Source organism: Galeopterus variegatus, unplaced genomic scaffold (assembly GCF_000696425.1).
Source record: "Galeopterus variegatus unplaced genomic scaffold, G_variegatus-3.0.2 Scaffold4954, whole genome shotgun sequence".
Classification (NCBI taxonomy): domain Eukaryota; kingdom Metazoa; phylum Chordata; class Mammalia; order Dermoptera; family Cynocephalidae; genus Galeopterus; species Galeopterus variegatus.
The window spans coordinates 65,157-91,210 of record NW_007731065.1 but is presented as its reverse complement, the minus strand read 5'-3'; the positions used below and the strand labels follow the sequence as shown (position 1 = coordinate 91,210).

General features: G+C 48.7%; 1 protein-coding gene and 1 pseudogene across 1 annotated transcript; both read left to right on the top strand.

The window, feature by feature from the left end:
- Positions 1-112: 112 nt before the first annotated feature.
- Positions 113-5,860, top strand: ORAOV1 (oral cancer overexpressed 1). Its single transcript, XM_008588681.1, has 4 exons — positions 113-331; positions 1,695-1,800; positions 5,340-5,457; positions 5,772-5,860. Exons 1-3 carry the CDS (start codon positions 282-284, stop codon positions 5,394-5,396), a joined length of 213 nt encoding a protein of 70 aa, XP_008586903.1. The 5' UTR covers positions 113-281; the 3' UTR covers positions 5,397-5,457; positions 5,772-5,860.
- Positions 5,861-7,587: 1,727 nt separating this feature from the next.
- Positions 7,588-26,054, top strand: part of LOC103604090 — a 60,900-nt pseudogene continuing 42,433 nt past the window's right edge.

The window sequence follows — 26,054 nt, the reverse complement described above, 5'->3', positions numbered from 1 at the left end:
GGCCCATCGCTGGAGCAGAGGGAGGCGCAGGGGCCACCGGGCGGGGCTTCGTCCGAGCCCAGCTGCACCCGCCGCCGCGCCCGCGCATGCGTCTTGGCCCCATGCCGGCTGTTTCTGGGCCCTCCCGCGTGCCGTCCTTACCCGGCCTGCCCCGCGCAACCGCTTGCGGAAGTAGACTTCGCCTCCCAGGAAGTGGAGCGTGCGGCTCTAGCCTCGCGGGTTGGCAACGGCAGCGCAGCGTGGCCGGAGCTCGAGGGGCAGGAGCGGGTCGGGCTGCCGCTATGGCTGGGAGTCAGGACATATTTGACGCCATCGTGATGGCGGATGAGAGGTGAGTGGCGAGGCTGGGCTGGGACCCCGCACCCCCGCCCTGTCTGCCCCTCCCTCTGCTGCTTTGCTGCTGGCTGCGGGCGGGGGCGGCCTCGCGTCCCGCCGGCACGTGCGTGGGACAGCGCTGTGCGGTGCGGGGCTGAGAGGCTATTGATTCTCCTCGACTCATCGCCTGCTCTGGCGGGGTCGCGTCCCCAGATGCTCCTCCAGGCCCGCCTCCTTCATCGGGGGCTGCCCCAAGCATCTGCTTGACCTGATGACTCCCTTCCTCCGGGGACGCCCCGTCCTCTGGAGGGACAGACCTTTGCCATCTGGGAGCTGCCACTTTTTCTTGTCCTTTAATCGTAGGACATACGGCAGCAGCGTGTGGCAATATTCATGGGCATGCTGATAAATGTGTCAGATGTCATCCGGTCCCCTCCAAAGTCTCTGGGGAGCGCCAAGGGCTGTGACGGGGGAAGCGGTGGGTTGCCTTTGGCTGTCTTCCAGTGCCCAGCCCACAGGAGACGTCGATAGATGTCAGTTAAGATAGTGAGGGGACATTTAACAATCAGTCGCTGACATTTGTTTAGCGCTTGCTGAGTCAGACAGGGAGCTCAGTGTTACACCCCAGTTGCCCGTTTTAGCCCTATTTACGAAGTGGGTTCTATTATTCTCCCTGTTTTACAGATGAGACACAGTCACTTCCCAGCTAATAAGTGGTTCGCTATACCCTCTGCCTTATGGAGTGCTCCGAAAAACTCCTTTCATCTTCCTTGACTTCAGTTTAAGATAGTGCCACCTCAAAGTCAGTGCTGCTCCAGGTTCCACGTTCGTTGTACATTTTGTAGTGATCTGATGGCATTTCTCTGTTACTCTAGTGAGATATGTAGAAAAGTACTGTATATATTGCAGAGTTTTTTGGAAACAAGTGACTTGAGTTAGTTGTCATTGTAGAGTCGCAGAACTTTGGCTGCCTAAGCTGACTGCAGACCAGAGTCAACCGGGAGAATTTGAAATGTAGATTCCTGGGCCTTACTCCAGATTTGCTGAGTATCAGGGAACATGGTTTTTGAATTTGTATCTTTCAACTTCTCTTGTGTGTTTCTGGTGCTTCACCAGGTTTGGGAATCACTCACTTAGCTCACCCTCCTTATTGCAGACGAAGCAAATTGGGCTTCAAGAGGTACGGTGACTTGACAGAGAAGAGACTTAGGAAGTGGCAGAGCTGGGAGTGGAAGCTGCGTTTCCTGACTTGAATTTTAGGCTTTTTCTACTATTCTCTGCCTTGTTACTGGGTCTGGGTAACATAAGAGAGAAAAGTTTCTGCAGAAAAAGTACTCTCTTCTGCTTTTTTTATGAAATGTGCTGCTTCTCCGTCACAGGTTTCACGGGGAAGGGTATCAGGAAGGCTATGAAGAAGGCAGTAGCTTGGGCGTAATTGAAGGAAGACAATATGGCACGCTGCATGGAGCCAAAATTGCATCCGAGGTAAGTGGGAACTCCCATTTAGAAGTGAATCCTCTTCATGTACAGTTTATAACTTACTTTGATGTTCAGTATGATAGAGCCAGAACATCAGGCCTCTTGAAGCACCAGGGCCTTTGTGTGGAAGTTAATAGACTAGATAGAATGACGACACCCATTTAGAAGTGAATCCTCTTCATGTACAGTTTATAACTTACTTTGATGTTCAGTATGATTGAGCCAGAACATCAGGCCTCTTGAAGCACCAGGGCCTTTGTGTGGAAGTTAATAGACTAGATAGAATGACGACGCGCTACGAGAAACATTCTTAGTACAGAACTGACAGAGCATGTTGCATGTAGCGGCAATTAAGTCATGCAGGCTGGAGAAGGAGAAAACAAGTCCATGGTCGCTTCACTTCCCATTGGAGTGTCATGGTGTCATCTCGTGTCTGAAGACAGCAGAATCCTCACCCAAAGAATGGGTGCTCTGTGTCATGTGAAAATATTCCATTTATATTTACATTGGCATTCCATAAAATCCGTAATTTTTCTTCTTTTCTTGCCCTTTGTCCTATGTTGGCCCTCACTTGTGGATAACTGGTCCCAAGTGGCAAAGTCTGAGTTGAGGCAGTCATGATTGTATTAGATATCCGATGCTGTGAAATGGATCACCTCAGAACCTGTTATGGGCTTAAAACAACAAACATTTGTGATCTCACCCAGTTTCTGAGGGTCAGAACTCAGAAGCAGCTTTGCTGGGTGGTTTTGGCTCAGGGTGTCTTATGAAGTTGCAGCCAGGAGGTCAGCCAGGGCTGCATCATCTGAAGGCTTGACTGGGGCTGGAGGGTCTGCCACCACAGTGGCACGCTCACATGGCTGTGGGCAGGCCTCTGTGGAGCTGCTTGGGTATCCTCATGGCACTCAGGAGGGAGTGGTCTGTGAGAGCAAGGCAGAGTGATGTTGTCTCTATGCCTAGCCTCAGAAGCCATGCACCACCCCTTCCTCTGTGTTCTGTTGGTTGTACAAGCCACCCTGACAGAGTGTCAAGGGGACCTCACAAGTTGAATTTCTAGAATACGGGCCATACCCATATTCAGATATCAGAACAAGGATGCTTGCAGCTGAGCACAGTAGTTCTGAGATTGCCTGCTGTCTGACTTGTCCGTGTCACTTGTCTCCTCCATTTGTATGAGCAGTTGGGAGTTGACCAGATTCATACGTTAGTTAGCAGAGGGCACTTCAGGGGGTTTTCCTCTGAGTACTCAGGGAGTGTGGCAGGGCAGCTGGTGGTGCAGTTGCAAGAGTTGTTGGCAGCCCATGCTGCCACCGGGTGGCAGTCCGAGCTGAACTTGGCTCTCCACTCCGGTCCACAGAAGGAGGAGAGGTGTGCTCTTGGAGTTCTCCATCAGTCTCCCCTTCTTCCTCGACTTCACAGTCTGCTGGCCCACGGAGAAGTGCTATGCTATGTGTGAATGGCCCCACGCTCAGGAGGTTGCCAGCCCTTGCCACAGAGCAGGGATTTCCTAACCTCTTTAGAGTAGTGCACCCAGTCTGTCTAAAAGGTAGAGGGGGAACTGCTTTGGTTGACCAAGGGCTGGTGGAAGCCCTGCCAGACTCCCCTTGCTGCCGCCCCCACCCCACCCAGCAGTGTTTGGAGTTCACTTTGGAACCTGAAGCCTTTGTCTTAGAGCAGCAGTTCATAGATGTTTGGATCTTATAAGTCAGTATGATTTTTTTTTAAATGGTAAAGGGCTGATGTAGGATTTTCTACTTTTTTATTTTTAATGAATGTGAAAATACAAACACTTGCCATCTGCATCATCGTTCAGTAGGAGAATGGACATCTTAACACCAAGAAACTATGGAGAGCAATATCTCAGGCTAAAAGGTGGCACTTTCTATTGAATGACTTTAGCTTCTCAGCAGCCTGGGGACCCTTCCGCACACCAGCACGTGGCCAGGGCTGAGCTCTAGGCTCTAGCACCGTCATTTTGTTCATCAGGTGTGGGCTGCTCACACCCTCTTTGCATGCACTGACGCTGACAGCGTGCCTGGCTGGGTGTGTTTGGAGTAGCGTCACTGACCAGAGAAGAATAAGTTGCTACTTGCAAGTTGAAAGTGGGTGGTATTCTTCGTATCATGTTAGAATCCAGCCTTTCCTGCGTTTTGGCATCTGTCTTCAGTCTCCCTAGAAACCGGGTGCTTTGTGGCTTTAATTAACCTGCTTTGACCTTTCACAGTTTTGTATTTTCTTGGAGAGAGCCATCAGAGCTCTTGTAATGAGTTTGCCATTGGTGAGCTTACGCATCTGTGTGCTTAAAAACATTATTAGGGTGTACACAGGAGGTCTTAGTTGCTTTGAATTGCTATTGATTCATCCTAAAGATCAGTGGTTTTGGGCCGGCCCGGTGGCGCACTGCTACAGTGCGCCGTGTGGGAGCGTGGCGGCGCTCCCGCCGAGGGTTCGGATCCCACATACAGACCGGTTCCCGCTCACTGGCTGAGTGAGGTGCGGGCGCAACACCGAGGGTTGTGATCCCGTTGCCGGTCCCAGTCTGGTACGGGCGCGACACTGAGAGTTGCAATCCGTTGCCAGACACGAAAAAAGACAAAAAGGAGAAAAAAAAAAAAGGTCAGTGGTTTAAAATTCCCTTTGATCAGATATCTAGCACACTTCTGCCACTCAGATGATTAGGTGTGGTCTAGGGAGGGGTGCTCCTCAGGATCACTCGTGGTGCGTTGAAAAGACCTGGATCCCACCGAGATGTGCACATGTGCAGGTTATTTTTAAGCCCCCACAGGTGAGGGCTGTGGTTTCCAGGGTGCGGTGGAAGCCAGGAGACTAACGTTTATTGAGCATGTACTCTAAACTAGATTCCAGGCTTCACATTATTTAATCCTCTTGAAAGCCTGTGAGGTTGCTGTTACTCTCCCATGTTACAGATGAGGACACTGAGGTTGAGAGAAGTTAAGTAACTAAGTGTCTCTGCACAGTCCTCAAGGCTGCCCGTCTCCTGAGCATGTGCCCGTCCTTTCTGCAGAACCTCCTTGCCTCCCCAGCAAAGCTCATTGTCACTCTTGGAAAGGGGACCTCAGACACCAGAGAATGATTTCTGCCCTTTGGAGGGAGGGAACTTGCTGGTTTACCGCAGGTGAACTCCCAAAAGCTGTGAGCACGAAGTTTCCAAACGCTGGAAAATCCCCAGATTCAGGGGCAGGCTCAGTCGTGCCCTAGCCGTTCTCTTTCTTGCCTCATTCTGTCCATTTCTGTGTGTGACCTCGAGAGCCAGCGTGGTGTGCTCGTGGCAGGCAGCCTCAGTCACTCAGCTCCGTGGCTGGAATACAGGCATATCTGCAAGCTAGATAGGCACTTGCTGTTGGGGTGTGGGCGAAGCACATTGCTATGTAGATAAATATTATTTAATGAGGAAATTTACCTTCCAGCTTCTGAACTAAGGCATTCATAGCACGACTCTTGCTTTTAAATAAGTAATCAGTATGGTTATTATACAAGTTGAACCTGTATACAAAGGACTAAGTCTTTCTTTCTTTGCTTTACAGCAAAAAGATGAAGGTCTTAGAATCACTGATTGGAATGATTCAGAAATTCCCTTATGATGACCCTACGTATGATAGACTCCACGAAGACTTAGACAGAATTAGAGGAAAATTTAAACAGGTTTGTTGTTGTGTGTTTCTTTTTGCTAGGTGTGCCTGGCTGTGGGTCTGAGATGTAGCTGGTGCAAGCCCCGGGGGCCACTTTGTTAACGGTCTTGCGGCTGTGTGCGCTTGTATGGGTAGTCAGTAGAGGCAGATCGTTTTTGTGTCTCCAAGTGGGAAAACTGAAGACAGTCTAGAGACCAGGTATCAGAACTTATCTCAGGGTTGGGGACTAGGTGAGAAAAGCCACAGCAAGAGGTAGAGTCACATCCTTATTTGTGAGTAAAAATGCACAAGATTTAAAACCCCATCTCTTTTCTTTTGTGTTTTCAGCTTTGTTCATTACTCAATGTTCAGCCAGACTTTAAAGTTAGTGCAGAAGGTTCTGGACTTTCATTTTGAGGATGACAGATGGACAAAGACAAACGTCAAGGAGCAGATGTCCATATGTTAAGTGTTTAACAACGTGATTGAAGGCAAAGCAGTCACGGGCACCGTCGTTCTGCAGGGGCTGTAGCTGGGCCAGTGAAAGGGCTTCCTTCCCCGAGGTTTTCCGCCCGTGTTGCCTTGGTGCCCCCGGGTCCTCCCACACAGGCCTGCTCTTTGTCAGGCCCTGGCAGAGCCCTCGCAGGGCTGCTCACTGTTGGTCCAGAGCATGTGGGCTTTGCCATCCCTCTCCAGTGGGCCCTGGCTCTGCATGGATTACTTCCAAGCCTGGACCCACAGGCATAGTTCTTTTTAAAACGGGGAAACAGGGTTGCTGTGAAGTAGGTGAACGGAGGTTGTGATGCGTGGAGCCTGCACACCAGGTCCTGTGTAATGTGCTTCCCGTGTTTTATTTAATCCCTTCGGTAGCTCCTGAGGTAAGTACTATCCCATTTTACAGATGACAAAACTGAGACCCGCAGGGGTTGCCTGGCCTGAGGGCACCCAGCAGCAGAGTGGGACTTCCACCCCAAGCCTCGTGTCTCTGTCTGCCACGACGTGCTGCCTCCCGTGGAATGCACAGGTCGGCACCTGCAGAGTTGGGACGCCAGCCCTCAATTCCAGATTGCACAGGTTCCTGCGTGCTTCACAGAGCTCTGGGGAGTTGGCTGTGGCCAGTTTGCCTGGGCATCTGGCTGAGAGGAAAGAGAGGCCAGCCTGATCCCAAGGGAGCCCAGACATGCCCTTCAGACTGTCCCCAAATAGGGGATGGGCTTTGCAGTATTAAAAAATGGTTGTGGGGGAAAGTATTTTGAGCCAGAGACTAAATATTAGGCTGCCATTATATATGCAAAACCTTTGGAAGTTTAACATTGGGGACACTGTGTTCTCCCTTCAAATATGAGCTCTTTTGTCTTCTCTCAGTACTTAAAAGGCATCCTGTACACACAGTGAGATACAGCTCAGTGAAGCAGGTTGTTCTGTCAGTTCTGCGTAAGTTATGTGGATGTATGTGATGCCTTGTGTTCATGGCCTCCCACCCATGCCGGTCCCTAGGGTCACCTTCCTTCACCCCTCCTGTTCCTGAGAGCACTGAGTGGGTAATTGAGGGGATCACCTTGGATCCACTCCAGTTTTTACAACCAATCCAGTGTCTTAGTGCATTGTGCTGTACTGCCTGCACTGGTGGCCGTGGGAGCCAAGGGGGGAGAATCCCTGCGGGAGTTGCAGCAGCGGGCACCCTCCGTCTCATCCGGCAGACCTTGAAAGTGTGCTAAGGAAGAGAGAAATGGCTTTTAGTTTTTGAAGGACAAGACTTCAGTTTTATCCTCAAAACTCTGCTAAGTGTGTTGTTCCTCCTCTGCCACCTCACCCCGGGGCCAGGGCAGCCTTCGGCCCCTGCCTCTATTGCCTTTGTCAGAGGCAGCTCCCAGAGCCATGAGATCGCCAGTGCTCCCTCTAGGTGGTGGGAGTAGAGGGGCCTTTCTTCTTGTTTCCCTTGGGCGGATTTTTGTGTTTTATAAATCATCTGCTTTGATAATGTGCTGTTTTCATAAGTGGAGAAAAAAATAAACAACATATTTTAAAGCAAAAGGCTGTCTGGGACCTTATGTAACACAATATTCAGCCAGTTCACTCTTTACTCCAAGGCATGTGGGATCTGGGTACAAAGGACGGCATGCACTGGGTCAAAGCAGGGCAGCTTTCTGTTACAGTTCCGCCCATGCGTCTTCTCAACACCAGGCAGAAAGAGCTGCTGCGAGAGAATGGCTCCTGTCATGTCGGGAACTGGCCAGGTATCAGGGCTCTGAGCAGCAGGCTGCCACTTCCTCTTCTGCTTGCCGTCACATGGAGCCACAGCTGCCTCATCGATCATCTTCAGGATTCCTAGACACTGGACTTGACCTGTGCCTGCCTGGCCCCTTTCTGGAGGACTAGAGCCAGTTTCCAGGATCCTAGACAGGGTTCCCAGATGACGGTACGGACAGAGCCCGCTCTAACAGTTGCTCCCATTCTACCCAGGTGATGCCATCGTCAGCAGTTGGGTCAGGAATGAGCATGTCTCCTCTCTGGGTAACAGGATGTTAATAGAAGTCTTCTGGGGGCTTCCGGGAAGAGTTGTGTCATTCCTAAGAAAGAGGTGCTATCTGTTTTGGATGTCATCCCATTGGGAGGGATGTGACACCTGCAGCTGCTACAGGCAGTCTGCACCCGGCTGTGGATGAAGCCACACCTGAGCATGGCAGAGTACCAGGGAGAGCCTGGTCCCACGTCTCGCCCAGCCACTGTGCTCCCAATCCCTGAACCTCCTCACCTATAGACTTCATGCTCTGGGAGCTGCTGAATGCCCCAGGGCCCCAGGCACTCAAGGCCACTTGGGTTGGGTTTCCATCATTTGCAGACAAAAGTGTCCTGCTTGCTGTCTCCCCAATCCCATCAGTCCCATCCTGTCCAACTTGTTGTCTTGGGTATATTAACCTCTGTCCAGACTGGCCTTGAGTTTGGGAGCTCTTTGGGTTGGATTTCATCCCTTCAGGTAGGTTTCCCAAGGCTTTGGCCTGCTTCTCTTTTCTGTCAGGAGCTCCTACCATATTTTGTGTCACACTGTATTAGTTTCCTAGCGCTGCCATTACAGAGTACCACAGACTGGTGACATAACAGATGTCCCACAGTCCTAGTGTCAGGAAGTCCGAGATCAAGGTGTGGGCGGGGTTGCTTCCTGCTGAGGTCTCTCTCCTTGGCTTGCAGGTGCCATCTTCTCCCTGTGTCCTCACGTGGTCGTCCCTCTGTATGTCTGTATCCTAATCTCTGATAAGGACACCAGTCAGGTTGCATTAAGGCCCACCCTAATGTCCTCATTTTAACTTAATTGACTCTTTAAAGAGCATTGCTCCAAATACATTCACATTCTGAGGTATGGGGTGTGAGTGCTTCAACATGAATTTTGTGGGGACATGGCTCAGCCTGCAGCAGCCACCCTGTCTGTGGCTGCTGGGACAGGCTGTTAGCTTGGGACTCAGGAGAGAAGAAAGGCATTTCACATACAAGCTGAAGTTCCTTCATTTTGTTTTTTTTAGGATGTTAGCAGTTGGGCATAAGCAAGATTGATCAGTCCTCTACTCAAGCTTCCACTCTTGAATTAAACGGTCACCATCACCATGGTGGCCACAGAGAAATGCTGCACTAAAGGCCAAGCCACTGTCCTAAAACAAGGCCCCATTTTACTTTTTCTTTATTTCTCATTCATCCCTTAGAACTTTGCTTTTCTCTACCGAGTGGTAAGAAAATGAGACTTGGAAGAAGGGATAAGAAGTCCTGTTTACTGAGTGGCAGCTGGTGGCCAGAACTTTCCCGTCCTCGTGTCACTGAACTGTCCGCTAATGCAGTAGGGCAGGGCTGCTTCCCTCACTTTGCAGGTGGAGACACTGGGGCCCCACTGGGTGACCTGCCGATGGTGGCAGCAGGTGGCCAGCCTCAGGCTTGCTGAGGCACAGCAGGGCCTGAGCGGTTTGCTAACATAACTTCCTCCCTGAAGCCAGTTTTTTAGGAATGTCTCTTCAGCCAAAATGGAGCCTCGTTTTCCTGTTAGTTATAGCCTGTCGTTGTAACCAGTCTTGCATCTAGCAGCTGACGGCAAAGACAGATGGATTTATGGGAAAGACCTGTGCTGGCTGCCTATAGGAGAGGCAGCGACTGCCGCCCCAGACCCTGTGAGCGGGTCTCACCCAGGGATGTATGTGGCACTTGGGAAGCCCAGAGGTGAGGTGGGGTGTTCAGCTCTGCCCAGGGACTCAAGGAATGAGAAAGTGGGCAGGGAAGGCTTCCTGGAGGAGGTGGTCTTCACACTGCACATTGTGAGCTTTCATTTGACCTCATGGCACTGTGGAGAATTCTCTTCCACCCCAGCTGAAAACATGATGTAACCTGGAGATACCAAAAACTGTGATTGGCACACGACTTCATCCTAATTCCCACAGCTATTTTCCTTTCTGGATGAAGTGAGGACCTGGTTTGTAACTCAGGAAGCAGAAGCCATTGAGCTCCTGTGATTTATCAGAGAGAAATGGGGCACCATGTTCAATGCCTCTTCACAGGACACAGGAGTCCTACAGATGAGGAACCGGCTCTGACAGGCTTGGTGACTCCTGCAAGCTGAGGTGGCCAGTGGCTCAGGTGGGGCCTCTCAGATTAATTTTCCAAGAAGGAAAGTTGCTCCTGGCTCGTGAACTTTTCCATAACTCTTTCTTTGTGGCTGGTAAAAGGAAACGTTGAAGTCCTAGCCCCTGGTACCTGTGAATGTGACCTTATTTGTAAATAGGATCTTTGCAGATTTAATTAAGTGTACATTAAGATGAGGTTGTACTAGAGGAGGGTAGGCCCTTAATCCAATATGACTACTGTCCTTTTAAGAACGGGAGGAGACGTGCAGAGAAAGGAGGCCATGTGAAGACACAGGTATGCAGAGGGCAGGTGGCCACAGGAAGATGGAGGCATACTGGAGTTATGCAGCTACAAGCCAAAGAAAGCCAAGGATGGCCAGAGACCACCAGATGCTAGAGAGTGGGGCCCTGCCAACACCCCAGTTTCACACTCCAGCCTCCAGAACTGTGAGAGAATAAACTGCCGTAAATAAACTGTCTTAAGCTGCTTAGTTTGTGATAATTTGCTATGCTGAGATCCCTCTCTGTTCTGGCTGTGGACTGTCCACCTGCAGGGTGCGGGTGCTGCATGCACGCAACCCAAACCCTCCCCAGCCAGACATGCAGGGCTGCTCGAGGCAGTGGCCCCAGCTCCCCTGGCCTCGCCACCACTGAGGAGCCATGGCAGGGGCACCTCCACCCAGAAGCATGCTATCTCACCAAGTGGACACCGGGAGCCCACTTGGTCCCTCCCCCAAGAGGCTGCTGGTTTCTGGGGGGCTCAGCTGCCCTGCACATGCGACTGAGACGGGGTCTGCCTGTCTCGAGCCTCTTCCTGGTCTCAGCCCCTGCAGGTGCCATCTGGCCTTGTATCTTGGTACTGGGAGATGGATGTGGTTGGGCAGTTTCTGCAAGTCAGTTTGGTCACATGTGTGCTCTGTTACACACACACAGCCTGCAGTGGAAGAGGGACCTGGCCAGGAGCACTGAGGGCTTCCTCCCTTCAGGAAGAGCAATTTTGCACATACCTTCTGAGGTTTCTCGGTGCTGGACACTGGTGGTCCAGAGATGAGTCATTTCCTGACTCTGTGAGCTCCCAGCCAAGCAAGACAGACATGTTAAAAACCCAGGATCAAACAGTAACTTTGTCAGTGGTTCCCATTGTTTTGTATTAGTAATACATGTTAACTCTAGAAAAGGTAGAAAATGCATATATTCTATAACAATTAAGGATCTTTGAAAACTAAATGGCACGGAGCCCTTGTCAAACTGACCTAATAAAGGACAAGGATTGGCTCCTGGACTAAAAGGGAGATGACTTCAGGAGAGGCTTGACCCAGCAGCTTGTCTGGAGGCCTGTTATCCCCTCTGCTCACCAAAGCCCCTCTAGGGCAGCGGAAGAGCTACACCAGTCCCACGCTTACAATGTGTTGCCAGGAGGCCTGAGAAAGAGGGGAAATCACTGTCTTTTCCAGAAGCCCCAGAAAATGTCTCCCCAAGTCTCGTTGGCTCCATTAGATTTCACACTCATCCTTGAGCCTACTGCTCTTCCCACGGGTGCAGATGTGTGTTGGATTGGAGTCTGTCAGGGCCTGACCTGGAGCTGGAATGGTCAGTCCCCAGAGCAAGTCTGGGTGCTGTCAGTACCAGGAAAGGGAGTCGTTGCTGGCAAGAAAATCAGGAACTGTCTACTTGATGAGCCAAAGGAGGGAAGCAAGCATGGCTTCGAGGCCACCACCCAGAGAGCTGCTGTCCACGATGCATGGCTGAGGTTGTAATTATCCTGAAGGGATGACGAGGACGTGTACTGAGCGATCACTGCATGCCTGGCTCTGTGCTAAGTGCTCCCCACACATCGAGCCGTTTAATCCTCGTGACACCCCAGAAAGAATCCACTCGTGTGTCAAGACCCTGTTCTATGCGGGGAATTGTCATAGACACCGAAGATACATCAAGACGGAGAGGACCCCCATCACGGGCTCACGGTCTTGCAGGTTATCCTCATTTTACAGATGAGAAAACTGAGGTTCAGAGAAGTGAAGCTGCACAGCCTGAGAGCTGCAGAGCTGAGATCCAGCCCTGGGTCTTTTACCCTAGAACGTGTGCGCAAGGCAAGCATACATGTGCGTGAGTTTTCTTTTCAGACAATGATTGGCTGCCCTCTGACATCCACCACCTGCCTGCCTGGCTGCCTTCTGTAGGGCAGGGGACACACACACGACCCTGACTGCAGGGGCTGCCAATGGGAAGCCTTGGACCAGGGTGGCCTGGCCAACGTGGAGCCCAAGTTGTGCGCCCAGCCTTTGGGTGAAAAAATCCAGTAAAGGCTTTGTGCATTTTCTTCTCTGTGAGGCAGCCAACCCAAATGACAGGGGTGCAGGCTTCGGCCACCAGGCCCCAGAGGTGTGCAGGCATGGTCACGTACTAGCTGTGCAGTCTTGGCCCAGTTACTTCATCTCCCTGAGCCTCGGTTTACCCAGCTACAGCAGGAGTCAGCGAACACCCACCCTCAGCCCAAATATACCCTGTTGCCTGTCTTTGTAAATAAAGCTTTATTGGTGCACACCCTCACTTGTTTGTTTACATAACATCAGAGTTTGCTTGCTTGCCATGACAGCAGAGTTGAGTTGCAACAGAAAACATGTGGCCTCAAAGCCTGGAAATTCCCTATCTGGACATTTATGGAGAAGTCTGCGGACCCTTGACCTGGAAGATGGCAAGAATTGCACCTGTGAGAATGTGGGCTCCGGGAGCCAGGGCCGCATCTGTCCCACTTACCAGTGTATGTCCCCACAGGGCTGCTTCAAGATTTGGGGAGAAACTATGTCACCGTTAAGCACAATGCCTGGTACTCAGTACATGCTCAGTAAACTTCAGCTGCCTTTATCCCATTGTGATTAAACAAAGAGAAGGAAGACCGCCCAACGTGCTTGGAGGGCCTGAGGCCCAGACATGGGGCGATCTGGGGTTAGACCACTCAGCTCTTCCAGTGGCTGCAGTTGAGAGGCTCGTCCCAGCTGCCGCCAGGTGAGAATGAAAAGGGTTAAGGGACCGCACCATCTTTGATGGGCTCAGGGCCCGCTGAAGCCGCCTCGGCAGAGGGCTCTGTATTTGCTCCTCCCCGGTCCTCCTTGTGTGCCCTGTGAGTGGCGGTGACAATGCCCCCGGATGTGGGCCCCAAGGCCAGCGGCCCCAGAGCTGCCCGCCCACCCGTCCGCCTGCTATTGTCTGCTCCAGCCCGGCGGTGTGGCGCTGGGCTTGTGGGGCCCCAGCGGGCAAGGGGACTGTGGGAACGGATTAGAGGTCCTGGGCTTTCTTTCCCCCTCTTGCATAAACTCTTGATCAAAGACATTCCTGGGATGACAGAGCCCTGTGGCTGCGAAAGACCGGCCCAGCGTGCGGGACACACACCCCACGCCGCCACTGCGCACAGGCTGCCCTTGGAGGGCCACGCTACAGTGTGGCTTTTGGGACTGACCTTGGGGTGTGAGCACTGATGAAGAGGGTGGAAGGGGGTGGCACAGCCGTCCCCCACCAGAGGCAGAGGCCAGGCCCCGATGCCACGAGGCTCCAACGGCTCTGCTTCCTGGGGACTGAGAAAAGTCACATGGTGGGTGGGCGGCTCGAAGGGAGCGGAGGGAGACTGGCCACTGCTGCTGGGCCTGTGGAAACCTCTTGAGTCCCATGGGCACTGCCCACCTCTGCAACAGGCAGCCCCAGCCGCTCTTCTTCCCTGAAGTGTGGTGCGTGTGCCTGGTCTTCTCGGCCTGGCCTCCCCTCTGCGTCCTCAGGCTTTCCGCCCCTTGTCATGATGCTGCCTGGGCCCCGAGGGAGGCCCTTGACCCTCCTGGCCATGGAGGCAGTCTGCAGGGAGTGGCACCATTCTGCTGCACTTCTCAGCACCCACTGTGCCAGGGTGGGTGAGAACTCCGTCCCCCAGGGGCTCACAGCCTAGGCAGGAAAGGCCCCGGCATAGCCATCCTGGACTCCCAGAGCTGCAGGCCTGGGTATGGGGCAGGGAGTCCTCAGAGAGGCCTCTAGAGGGGCAGCAGAAATGAAGGGCACTGCAGGCCAAGCTGGGGAACCAGCACAGAACGGGCGGCTTGCAGCAGCCTGAGTGTCACCAGCCGATGGGCAGAAACGTCGAGATCAGGGGAGTCGGAGCCAGGGCCCAGGGACCTTGGTTGTAGCTGCAAAGAGACAAGAAGCCCCGGAGGATTTGGGGCAGGGGGCAGGAGTGGATGGGGGCTGCCTGGCTGCAGGGACAAGGCAAGGACCCTGGGAGTACGTGGGGGCTGTGGGGCCAGGCAAGAACAGGTGTTCAGGCTTCGGAGAAGACGTCAGCAGTGACAGGTGACCGCTCGAAGACCTTCTCTCTGAAGATCCTCACAGCCTGGTCTTTACTGTCACTCTATGAACACAGTGGACAGTCCCCTCAGAAGGAATCAGGGACTTCACTTCATCCCAGACGGGTTGCAGGTGACCCTGAGGTGACCTCGGGTGAGTTTGAGAGTTGGGACCAGGGGCCTTGAGTGGGCAGACAATGTCTTGGGTCTGGCAGCCTGGCAAGGGAAGGGGCACACAGACAGCATCACTTGGGCGTCACAGATGCCAAGGTAGACAGGGACATGGGAGCCATCGTGACCCCTCACACGGGCCCAACCACTCTATGTATCTGCTTGTGAAGCTCCTCTGTCCCACTCAGGGCCTCCTCCCTGTGATGGCCCCTGCTCTGTCCCCTCTCTTCTCTCCATATGTATACGCTGCCCTGCCCCCCCTCTTCTGTCCATATGTATACCCTGCCCTGCCCCTACCACTCTATGTATCTGCTTGTGAAGCTCCTCTGTCCCACTCAGGGCCTCCTCCCTGTGATGCCCCCTGCTCTGTCCCCTCTCTTCTGTCCATATGTATACCCTGCCCTGCCCCCGCTCTTCTGTGTCCATATGTATACCCTGCCCTGTCCTCTCTCTTCTGTCCATATGACCTGCCCTGTCCTCTCTTCTGTCCATATGTATACCCTGCCCTGTCCTCTCTTCTGTCCATATGTATACCCTGCCCTGCCCCCTCTCTTCTGTCCATATGTATACCCTGTCCTGTCCTCTCTTCTGTCCATATGTATACACTGCCCTGCCCCCTCTCTTCTGTCCATATGTATACCCTGCCCTGCCCCCTCTCTTCTGTCCATATGTATACCCTGCCCTGCCCCCTCTCTTCTGTCCATATGTATACCCTGCCCTGCCCCCTCTCTTCTGTCCATATGTATACCCTGCCCTGCCCCCTCTCTTCTGTCCATATGTATACCCTGCCCTGCCCCCTCTCTTCTGTCCATATGTATACCCTGCCCTGCCCCCTCTCTTCTGTCCATATGTATACCCTGCCCTGCCCCCTCTCTTCTGTCCATATGTATACCCTGCCCTGCCCCCTCTCTTCTGTCCATATGTATACCCTGCCCTGCCCCCTCTCTTCTGTCCATATGTATACCCTGCCCTGCCCCCTCTCTTCTGTCCATATGTATACCCTGCCCTGCCCCCTCTCTTCTGTCCATATGTATACCCTGCCCTGCCCCCTCTCTTCTGTCCATATGTATACCCTGCCCTGCCCCCTCTCTTCTGTCCATATGTATACCCTGCCCTGCCCCCTCTCTTCTGTCCATATGTATACCCTGCCCTGCCCCCTCTCTTCTGTCCATATGTATACCCTGCCCTGCCCCCTCTCTTCTGTCCATATGTATACCCTGCCCTGCCCCCTCTCTTCTGTCCATATGTATACCCTGCCCTGCCCCCTCTCTTCTGTCCATATGTATACCCTGCCCTGCCCCCTCTCTTCTGTCCATATGTATACCCTGCCCTGCCCCCTCTCTTCTGTCCATATGTATACCCTGCCCTGCCCCCTCTCTTCTGTCCATATGTATACCCTGCCCTGCCCCCTCTCTTCTGTCCATATGTATACCCTGCCCTGCCCCCTCTCTTCTGTCCATATGTATACCCTGCCCTGCCCCCTCTCTTCTGTCCATATGTATACCCTGCCCTGCCCCCTCTCTTCTGTCCATATGTATACCCTGCCCTGCCCCCTCTCTTCTGTCCATATGTATACCCTGCCCTGCCCCCTCTCTTCTGTCCATATGTATACCCTGCCCTGCCCCCTCTCTTCTGTCCATATGTATACCCTGCCCTGCCCCCTCTCTTCTGTCCATATGTATACCCTGCCCTGCCCCCTCTCTTCTGTCCATATGTATACCCTGCCCTGCCCCCTCTCTTCTGTCCATATGTATACCCTGCCCTGCCCCCTCTCTTCTGCGCTCCCACCGAGGGTTCGGATCCCACATACAGACCGGTTCCCGCTCACTGGCTGAGCGAGGCGCGGGAGCAACGCCGAGGGTTGCGATCCCGTTGCCGGTCCCGGTCCGGTACGGGCGTGACACTGAGGGTTGCGATCCGTTGCCGGACACGGAAAAAGACAAAAAGGAAAAAAAAATAAAATAAAATAAAAAAGTTCAAAGCTGCACTTATTAATAACAGAAATTACAGATAGGAGAGAGAGAAGACAGAATTCTGTACTATATAGAGATTATATCTTCTTATCAATATTTACAAAATAAAACATTTACAAAACTTGAACCATATTACGCTACAGAGAAAACTTCAAAAATTCCAACTAATAAATATTGTTTAGACCTTATTCACTGACTGCAGGGGGTGGAAAAAACAGATATAAATAAATTAATATCATAGAAATGAAATCCTGCTCCTGAGGGATTAGACCATTCTAAATTTCACTGGTAAAGGTGAAAAAAAAATCAAAACAGCAACTATAGAATATTTTAGAGAATAATAGTAATGTGAACACTACATATTTATGCTAAAGCTGGCATTTCTCATTAAATAGAAAAGGATGTTAAAACAATTAGCTAGCCTTCTGGGGGGAAAAAGTAAATTTGGATCCAAACTGTATAATTCCTTATACCAGATGAATTCCATATGGATTAAAAATTAAAATATAAAGAAGAGAATCCATACTTAGCGGTAGATTTTTTTTATAGTTTAGCAGTGGCCGAGGCATTTCTTACATTAAACCAAAGGCAGAAACTAAAAACATAATATTGGTATATTAGACTCCATTAAAATTTAAAGTTCTGAAGAGAAAAAAATTGGATAAAAGAAATTAAATTCTGAGAAAGATATTGCTAAAATTTTAAAACAAAATGTTTAATAGCTTTAATATGCTAAAATGATCATATAAACTCATATGAAAAATTAAAACCCAACAAGAAAAAAATGCAAATCAAATGAACACTTCAGAAATGAAAAATTCAAATGGCCAGTAAGTATGTATAGAAGCTTCTCTAAAATATACTGCAACCATCTGCCAGGCCAGGTGGCTCAAGCGTGGCCTGGATCAGCCCCTAAGTACCTGCTATCAGCAAGCCATCGGATATGCTCCACTCTCCCGAAATAGACTCTGCCTTAGGGCTTCACGAAATCAGTTCTGTGGAACACCAGTCCCCGAAAAGGGATGCTGTGGCCATGAAAGGTTGGGCAAACTAGAGCCCACTGCCCTGGAGGGCCCTGGGAGCTGCCTCTTGCCTGACATCCAGCAGCATTACTTGTCCTCATGGGAATTAGGTAGCAACAATGCATTGTCTCTCTGATGGTTTTGATGTGGGGGGAAATAAGAACCTGCATTCCTTTCCTGAAAACATACTGTACCAGTGAAGGTCCAGCAAGAAATAGGATCTAACTCAGAAGGTTCCAGAGGCTTTGACAACTGGAAGGGACCATTTACATAGCTGTGGGCGGAGTGAAGAGAAAGCACAAGGAAAGGTTGGGGCACCCAGAGATGGGGAGCAGCGGGAGGAAGCTCTGGCCACTCCAGGCCTAAAGGGCAGGGGAGGAAAGAGTGTCACTGGAGGCCAGAGGGCTGGAGCCACGGGGAGAGCCTGCCCATGAGAGGTAGGGCGGTGGAGGGACTGGACTCTCCCAGAAACACAGCATCAAAGCGGGAGGAGCAGCAGAGAAAGGCCCCAACCTCTCCCTGACATGGGAAGTTACAGGAGAAGAGGGCAAAAGTGGAGCCATCTGTAGGCTGAGTCTCCTGGGGACAGAGCAAGGAGGAGCATGTCACTGGGGCCCTAGAAAGGCAAATGGAATAACCAGCACAAACACCAACAGCAAAGAACAAAACATGAAACACTTGTAATTTCCTTGTGAAAAGTCCCTCACTGTTTAGAAGTTACATTTGCTTTTCAACGTTCTACTAAGCATAAGAGAAGACCTACCCCTAGTGTCCTCAATGAGGTTAAGAATGCTGTTGAGTTTTGCTGTCACCACTGGTCTGTGATTTCTGTCCTGGGCAAAGCAGTAAGAAGGATGAAGACCCCGTTTCCCTTTTTAGAATGGCTGCCCTTTCCTGCTGGCAGGGACATGGCAGCGGGCAGAAGGCACCTTCTCTGTCATCTGCCCCCAAAGACAGAGGGAACTGAGTCAGCAGAGGGCAAATAATACCCAGGTAGTATTTAGCGCCGCATTGTGTGGGAAATAAAAAGACAATCAAACCTCTTTTGGTCAGTCTCTACCTCTTGATATCCTGAAATTTACACTTCATAGTCATAAAAGAGAAATCAAAGGAGAGCCTGACCCAGAGAGGAGAGCTATCCCTAACTCTGATGAACCAAAAAAGACCCCTTCTTGGTGATCTGTAATGTGCATTATTAAAGTCTCTAAGTAGTCCTCCAGAAAGGGGCCCACTTACCTCTGCTTAATCCAGGATTTCCCACTCTTACGTGAAAATAGAACCTTTTTTTTTTNCAGCGGGCAGAAGGCACCTTCTCTGTCATCTGCCCCCAAAGACAGAGGGAACTGAGTCAGCAGAGGGCAAATAATACCCAGGTAGTATTTAGCGCCGCATTGTGTGGGAAATAAAAAGACAATCAAACCTCTTTTGGTCAGTCTCTACCTCTTGATATCCTGAAATTTACACTTCATAGTCATAAAAGAGAAATCAAAGGAGAGCCTGACCCAGAGAGGAGAGCTATCCCTAACTCTGATGAACCAAAAAAGACCCCTTCTTGGTGATCTGTAATGTGCATTATTAAAGTCTCTAAGTAGTCCTCCAGAAAGGGGCCCACTTACCTCTGCTTAATCCAGGATTTCCCACTCTTACGTGAAAATAGAACCTTTTTTTTTTTTTAAATACAATCCCCTTTGGAAAATACGATGGTCTTCTGTAAGCCTCATTTCTAGGATGTATGTTTAGTAGGAGACTCAGGTTAGCTGTGCAGTAATTCTTTCATGCAGCAGAAGAATGGAGCTAAAAGGGCTGTGCTCGATGGAGCGGGGAAAAGCCATCAGGAAGGGCTGGGAAAGGGGATAGCCCTCTCAAGCAAACCTAACAGAAGGGATAAGACTGGTCTCACAGCCTGCTGAAAAGAAAGGATATAGAACCTCCATTCAATCCACCACATATAAGGTGACAGAGACACATGCCACCCATGCTAGGAAGCAGCTTGCCTGATCCTAACAAGAAAGACTTCTAAGAGAAAAGAAACTGAGGCACATGTGGGAAAGGGAAAGAGAAAGAGAAACGGCATTTTAGGAAGGAGTGGTGCCGGCAGCTTCTCAGATGAGGCCACCGTCGGTCATGGGTGGAGCACGACAAGGCAGTTTACCAACAGGAGCGAAACCTGCGTGGGCTGCAGCAGGTGACGAGGGCATTTCAGGACAGCCTGAAAGTCCAGGGCTGGGACTTTTTAAATTTGATTCCAGGAGCAACTGGGAGCCATAGAGATTGGAGGATCCTGAAAACAAAAATAGCATGCCCTGGAGTGCACAGGATAGCTGGGAAGAGAACCAGGTAAGAGTTCAGAGAGCCACTTACAAGGTCACCCTAGCCCTCCTTAAAGAAGACAGGGACCAAGATGAGGACTGTGCCTCTGGAGCTATGGAGGCAGGGATGAATCTGAGAAGTAACAAAGCTAGAAACTTTATATCTTACTGGGAACTTGTCACAAGGGACTAAGGAGTCAAGGGGCTTGAAAATGTACTAAGCTTGTGAATCCAGGATGGAATTCTAGCCTTCAGATGACAATCCACCCCAGCTTGAATTTCTTGGTAATTCTTCATCTCCATCTTCCTGCTTCATCACATTCTGGGGCAGCTGGCTTCCATGCTTCTGCACCTTCTGTGCCCATCAGCTCCAACGCCAGAAACAAAGGCAGCTGGATGAGGAAAATATAGCCAGAAATAATAGAAATCCAGTGAAAAAGAAAGGCTGCGATGCATTGTTTGGTGCTGACTGGCTTCCATGCTTCTGCACCTTCTGTGCCCATCAGCTCCAACGCCAGAAACAAAGGCAGCAGATGAGGAAAATATAGCCAGAAATAATAGAAATCCAGTGAAAAAGAAAGGCTGCGATGCATTGTTTGGTGCTGAAAGAAAATTAAAAAGGAGGCCTGAAGATAATCTTATAAAAACCAAACTGTAGATCAGTAGTATCTCATGATCTGGGGCCCAGAATCCTTCCAGGACCTCAGAACAGAGCTTAACACAACACTGTCTTCACCTTGGAAACAGAAAAGCTCAGCTGTTTTTCTAAATGACCCTGAAATACATTGGTGCCCAAAAGGATGATGTCTAAATAATCTTCTGCACATGCCTGAAGAACATCTAATTCCATGCTAATGAGTCTTATCTTATGAGCACATTCTCATAGCTCCAAAACTCAATATTATCATAGGATCTAAGAAGCATTAACTAGAGTACAGCTTCATACTGAAAGAGATGGAGGCTGACCTCAGCTGGATGATGCGGGGGAAATACCTGTCCAGGTGCATCAATCATCATTGTACCAACACATCTGCATTTTTTTCCCTAAGCTCTTTCACCCACCGAAGGGTTGGCATTCATCTGGCCATCCTCCTGATAACCCAAACTCAAAAGTTTGTGGTCATCTTTGACCTCTCCCTCTTCTTCATTCAAGATTTATCACTTCTGTCGCCACAATGTTACTGACAACTGTTCTCTCCTTTCCGTGTTCACAACGCACATCCCATAAGTTTAGCCCCCCTTCATTTTCATCATGTTCTATTGCTGCAGCACCCCAAAATGGTTTTTCAGACCTGCTTCTTGTCTCCCAAGTCACTATGCAGCCAGAGTAACTTCCTAAAGCACAGTTAAGGTCAAGCATGTCTGGCAGCTCAGTCATAATTGCCTGACTCCAAAATGCCCCGAGCCCCCTTTGCACAAGACATATTTGCATGGCATTAAATGCTTCCATTTTACGTGCCAACACAGCACTCTCAACATATCACTGAGAGACATATATCCCCTTTATTTACTCTGACTACACTCCTCACCAAAATATGCCTCCATCATTGCTTATTTGCCTTGGTGACATTATGTACCCTATAGCTTTTTCTAGAATTTAAGAACTCACAAGTAAAAAGTTATTTTTATGTTCACCTGTTCAAATCTTGCCAGTATCAAAATCAAAGCTCGTCTCAAATGCTATGTATTCTCAGACACCTCTTTTAAATCTCTTTTGCCAATAGTAATTCCTCCCTCTTTTGACCTCTTATGGAAGGTTTCAACACAATCTTCATTGTATGAGAGTTAATCACACTTGTATCTTAACTCCCCTATTTGAACATAAGCCCCCTGAGGACAAAAACAGCACCTTATTCCACCTCATACCTCACATCTCTCAGCTTAAGTGACCTGAACCACAAGTGTGTACTGTTTAGTTATCGGGTAAATAAACAGTCTTAGTTAGAACCCACATCCCCTTAGCAAACTGGAAATAAATGGAGAATGTGGGATATCAATGGGAGGCATTGCTCCAGCTGCTGCTGCAACACTGTTAATTACACAATACTTTTATTGAGCAATTCGGTGGTAATTCTTGCCGCTATTCCTGCTTAATAAGATCCATTGTGCACCATAAAATAGTAACTGGGACGCAGTTTGTATTCCACATGCATCACATTTCTCTTTAGCAGGTTCTTCCATATCCATAATCTCATCATTATTACTATTACCCTCAGAAGGCAGTTGACTTGCATTAATCAGGCCTGCTGCCATTCCCTTGCCAGATTTTCTGCAGTTTTATTGTGCTTTTGGACATTTTAATTAACTTGAAAAATTAATTTTAAAATCTTACCTTATTAATGCTCTGCCCCCTTGGAAATCCCTTCTTCTTGTTTATTATCACTGACCATTTGAAGATGAGGTCATTAGTGATTAAAGCTCCAGAGAACTTCGACTCCATCTTGCTACAGACTCTGTGCTATTTTTGAATGCGATGAGAATAACAACACAAAAATTTGAGTGGGGGTGGGGGGGGTTCTGTTGCCTGGGGAGTAAAAAGACTTATAATTTCAATTATGCTATACCATTTACTCCTCTACGACCTGCTCTCTACAGAAGCTCAACAGTGTTAGTTTATTAACGCCATATTCAGAGAGAAGCTTTGTTTTACCTACTTGGCAAACTTAAATGAATAAGGTACCATATTTAGTGACTCAAGAACATTGACAAATATGCAGGATACATCAGATAAAACTAACTTCTTCATCCTCAGTGCTCTATCTGGACCCTAGGAAACACAATGGATGGCCGCTGAACATGAGTTCTTCAGTTTTTAAACAAGAAATTGCACAGAACAGGCTAACTCCAGTTATTTGGTAGTGGCTTCTTGTTCATTATGAGAGTGTGAGGCTGTATCAGAATCTTCCAGAAAGTGTGTCCTTATCAGTGAGAGCTGCCTCACTATTCGCTTTGTGTCAATGTTCCTGAGTAACCAAATCTAGTACCTTATTCATTTCAGTTTGTCAAGTGGGTAAAACAATCAATGTGTGTAGGATAAATGAATAACAGCGTATCCACCTTCTCCATTGTAAAGACTCAGTACTTTCTTGGTATAATTTCCAATAGTGACTCTCAACTTTTGGTTATGAGGATCTACTTTTAGTTTCACAAAAAGGGCAGACTCACATAATCTCGTAGGGTCTGTTGCTATAGAAAATTTATGACAAAAAGCTAGTATAGATTCAGTAACTGCTTGATAGGAATCTGTATTTGATATTAACTACCTGTACATTTAGAATACATGATCCGTATGTTTGCCGTATATATTATGTACTCAATTTACAGACAATGCTCCATGTAGGTATGTACTTGTGCACTCCTCATATTAACTCTGTCACCAGCTCCACCCCACTCCTACTTCTCTGGCGAGGGCTCAGATCCTCACAAAGTGGGAACCACTCATTTTAATCATGCAACTCATGAAATGAATATTCAAACCAAAACAATTTTAAAACAACATGGATGTTTAACTTTGAACATTTTCAAGGAGGGGCCTATTTTTGCTATGACTCTATTTTAAATGACTGCATTTTTATAGAATAATAGAAAGAGAACTACTCTACCCAGCTGCCTCTGTCTGAGCTACATTAAGAAGCTGTCTAAGGTATATGCAGATTGTAAGGAACAGACACCCAACAAAGCTAGTTTATCGCAAGGATGTTTTAAAGATGCAGAATGATATGATGGGACCCATTTGCATAGAGTACAGCCTAATTCAAGTTCCCATTATGTTATTTACCAGCAGGTGTTCTTAAGTTACTCACCTACCATCTCAGAACCTCAGTTTCTTCACTTATAAAATGGAGATAAAGTCAGTGTCCAGATCATAAGGTTTACTGAGACTATTAAATGCACATCAAGACATTAGCCAAATGCTAGGAACATAGTAAACATAATTGTCCCTCAGTATCCATGGGGGATTGGTTCCTGGGCACCTGCAGATACCAAAATCTGCAGATGTTCAAGTCCCCTATAAAAATATGGCCTAGTATTTGCATATAACCAACATATATCCTTCTGTATACTTTAAATTGTCTCTAGATTACTTATAATACCTAATACAATGTAAATGCTACATAATTCGTTGTTATACTGTATTTTTTTATTTGATTAATTTTTATTGTTGTATTGTTATTTTTTATTGTTTTTTCTTTTCAAATATTTTTGATCCATGGTTGGTTGGATCCATGGATGCAGAACCCGTGGACTTCATAACTGTTAGCCAGTAGTGGCAGCAACACAGCAATAGAGATAGAAACAGAAGCATAGCTGAGCCCCGTGGAAGGAGCTCAGATCTCCAGATCTCCAGGTCTGTCTTTTCAGTGGCTGCATGGTCCCTTGCTGATCTGCTCAATCCTCTTTGCTGTAGATTGTCTTTCTCTCAGCTTCCTAATTTCTACTCTTCTGTAATTCTGCCAGAATAAGGCTAAAGTGAGGATCCACGAGAGCAGGCATTTTGCTTGACTGTGTTTCCTACGGCCTCATAAAATGATGGGCCCATACTCATATTAAGCCGTCAAAACTTGCAGGATGTATGGGTCGTCGTGGCACCCACTCTGGACACAACTCTACATGATCTTATTAGCACCCTCTGAATGACTTGGTCTCTGTTTTCAATTACATACATCAGGAAAGAGGATACGATTGGCCTGAACATGGGTCAGGTGTCCATTGTTGTCAACTCAGCAGGGCCAAAGAAGCAAAGTCACATATGGCTGCCCATTCTAGAAGGGAGTGAAAATGTGTGGAGCATTAGAGCATCTTTTGTTTATATAGGATAGACGTTTGAAGGAGAGACAGGACTGGCAAGAGGGATAAAAGATGGCTTCACGGACTAAGCAGTATTTCAGGTGGGTTTTGAAGGATGAGTAAGGGTTTGAAAAGAGATTGTTATTGTATCTATAATGTTCATTAAGTAAATTTTACTTACTATTTTACACAGAGCAAAGGCACACTCTATCATTCTAGCACAATTTGCTTAATTTCCACTATGTATGAAGCTCTGTAGTAAACACTGTGAGATATGCATATAAGCAGGTCCTGCCTTAATGATCTTCCTGTTGGTTGAGGACAACAGACCTAGACATAGGAAAACAAGGGCTCTATAAGTTCAGAGGGTGAAGAGGGCCTTTCAGGCTGGAGCAGAAGTCGAGCTTGGGTCCTGGAGGAGGAGACACTTGTGCTAAGCATGGAGCTCAGCATGAGCAGGCAGAGAACGAGGAGGAGAGCATGGCTGGTACTCTTCATGGCGTACAGAAACCCCATCCCCAATCCCCTCTCCCTTCCCACCTCTGTTATAGAGACTGGAAGAGCTGCACATTCACTTTCCAGCCTCCCTTGGAGCTCAGGGAGACACAGGACTTCTGGCCGATGAGATGTAAGTGGAAGGTGATGTGGATCTTGCTCTACTAATAAAGAGGCAGCCAGCACTGGCACCCTCCCAACCCAAACAAGGATGTGATGCCTAAGACAGCGATGATGTTCCTGCCGCCACAAGGGACTTTGTGTGAGAGAAGCGAGCTCCCTTAAACAGGCCCAGGCACACAAATTTGAACACCCCCCTGCCTACAGCTTTCTTTTGATATTTGTCCCAAACTTTCCATATGATCCTAAGTGTTTAGTTGTTTCATTTCCAAATTTAGATCCAGGTTTTTCTCTGTTTTCCTAAATAAATTGATACAATCTTTCAACAGTTACTTGGTATTTCATTCATGATTTACTAGAAATAGATTCAGTCCCTGACCATCAATGCACCTTCCCTAATTAGACTTAGTCTCAAGTGCTCTTTGGGGATGAGCTCTCAGCTCATGACTCATTACATTTTTTTCTAAGTATGAAAGATTTTTAAGGAAGAAATGAATAGGCGGAAATGCCTTATTAACTTTGAGGAGAAGAGACAAGAATATCTAAATCTGGCTCAATATACGCAAAATCAGCCATGGGTTCAATATTCGATGACTACACGTCACCTCGTCTGCAGATTCAATGACCTGAGGAAAGTGGGGATTTTAATAGAAACTGAAAGTAATCTCCACAGCTAGCAGCCCTATAGTTTCTGAGGGTCCTAACAGTATCTGTCTTTAGATGCTAAGTGTGCCAGAGCTGGTTTTCATGGGATAAGAATAAAGGTGGGGTGGGGGTGGCCTTAGAAAATAAATGAACCTCATCTGGAAATTTTCACCAAGTCACTG

Coding starts and splice junctions, on each gene's coding strand:
- ORAOV1 (XM_008588681.1), top strand. CDS start 282: ATGGCTGGGAGTCAGGACATATTTGACGCCATCGTGATGGCGGATGAG. Junction 332..1,694: donor ATCGTGATGGCGGATGAGAG/GTGAGTGGCGAG, acceptor TCTCCGTCACAG/GTTTCACGGGGAAGGGTATC. Junction 1,801..5,339: donor GAGCCAAAATTGCATCCGAG/GTAAGTGGGAAC, acceptor TTTGCTTTACAG/CAAAAAGATGAAGGTCTTAG.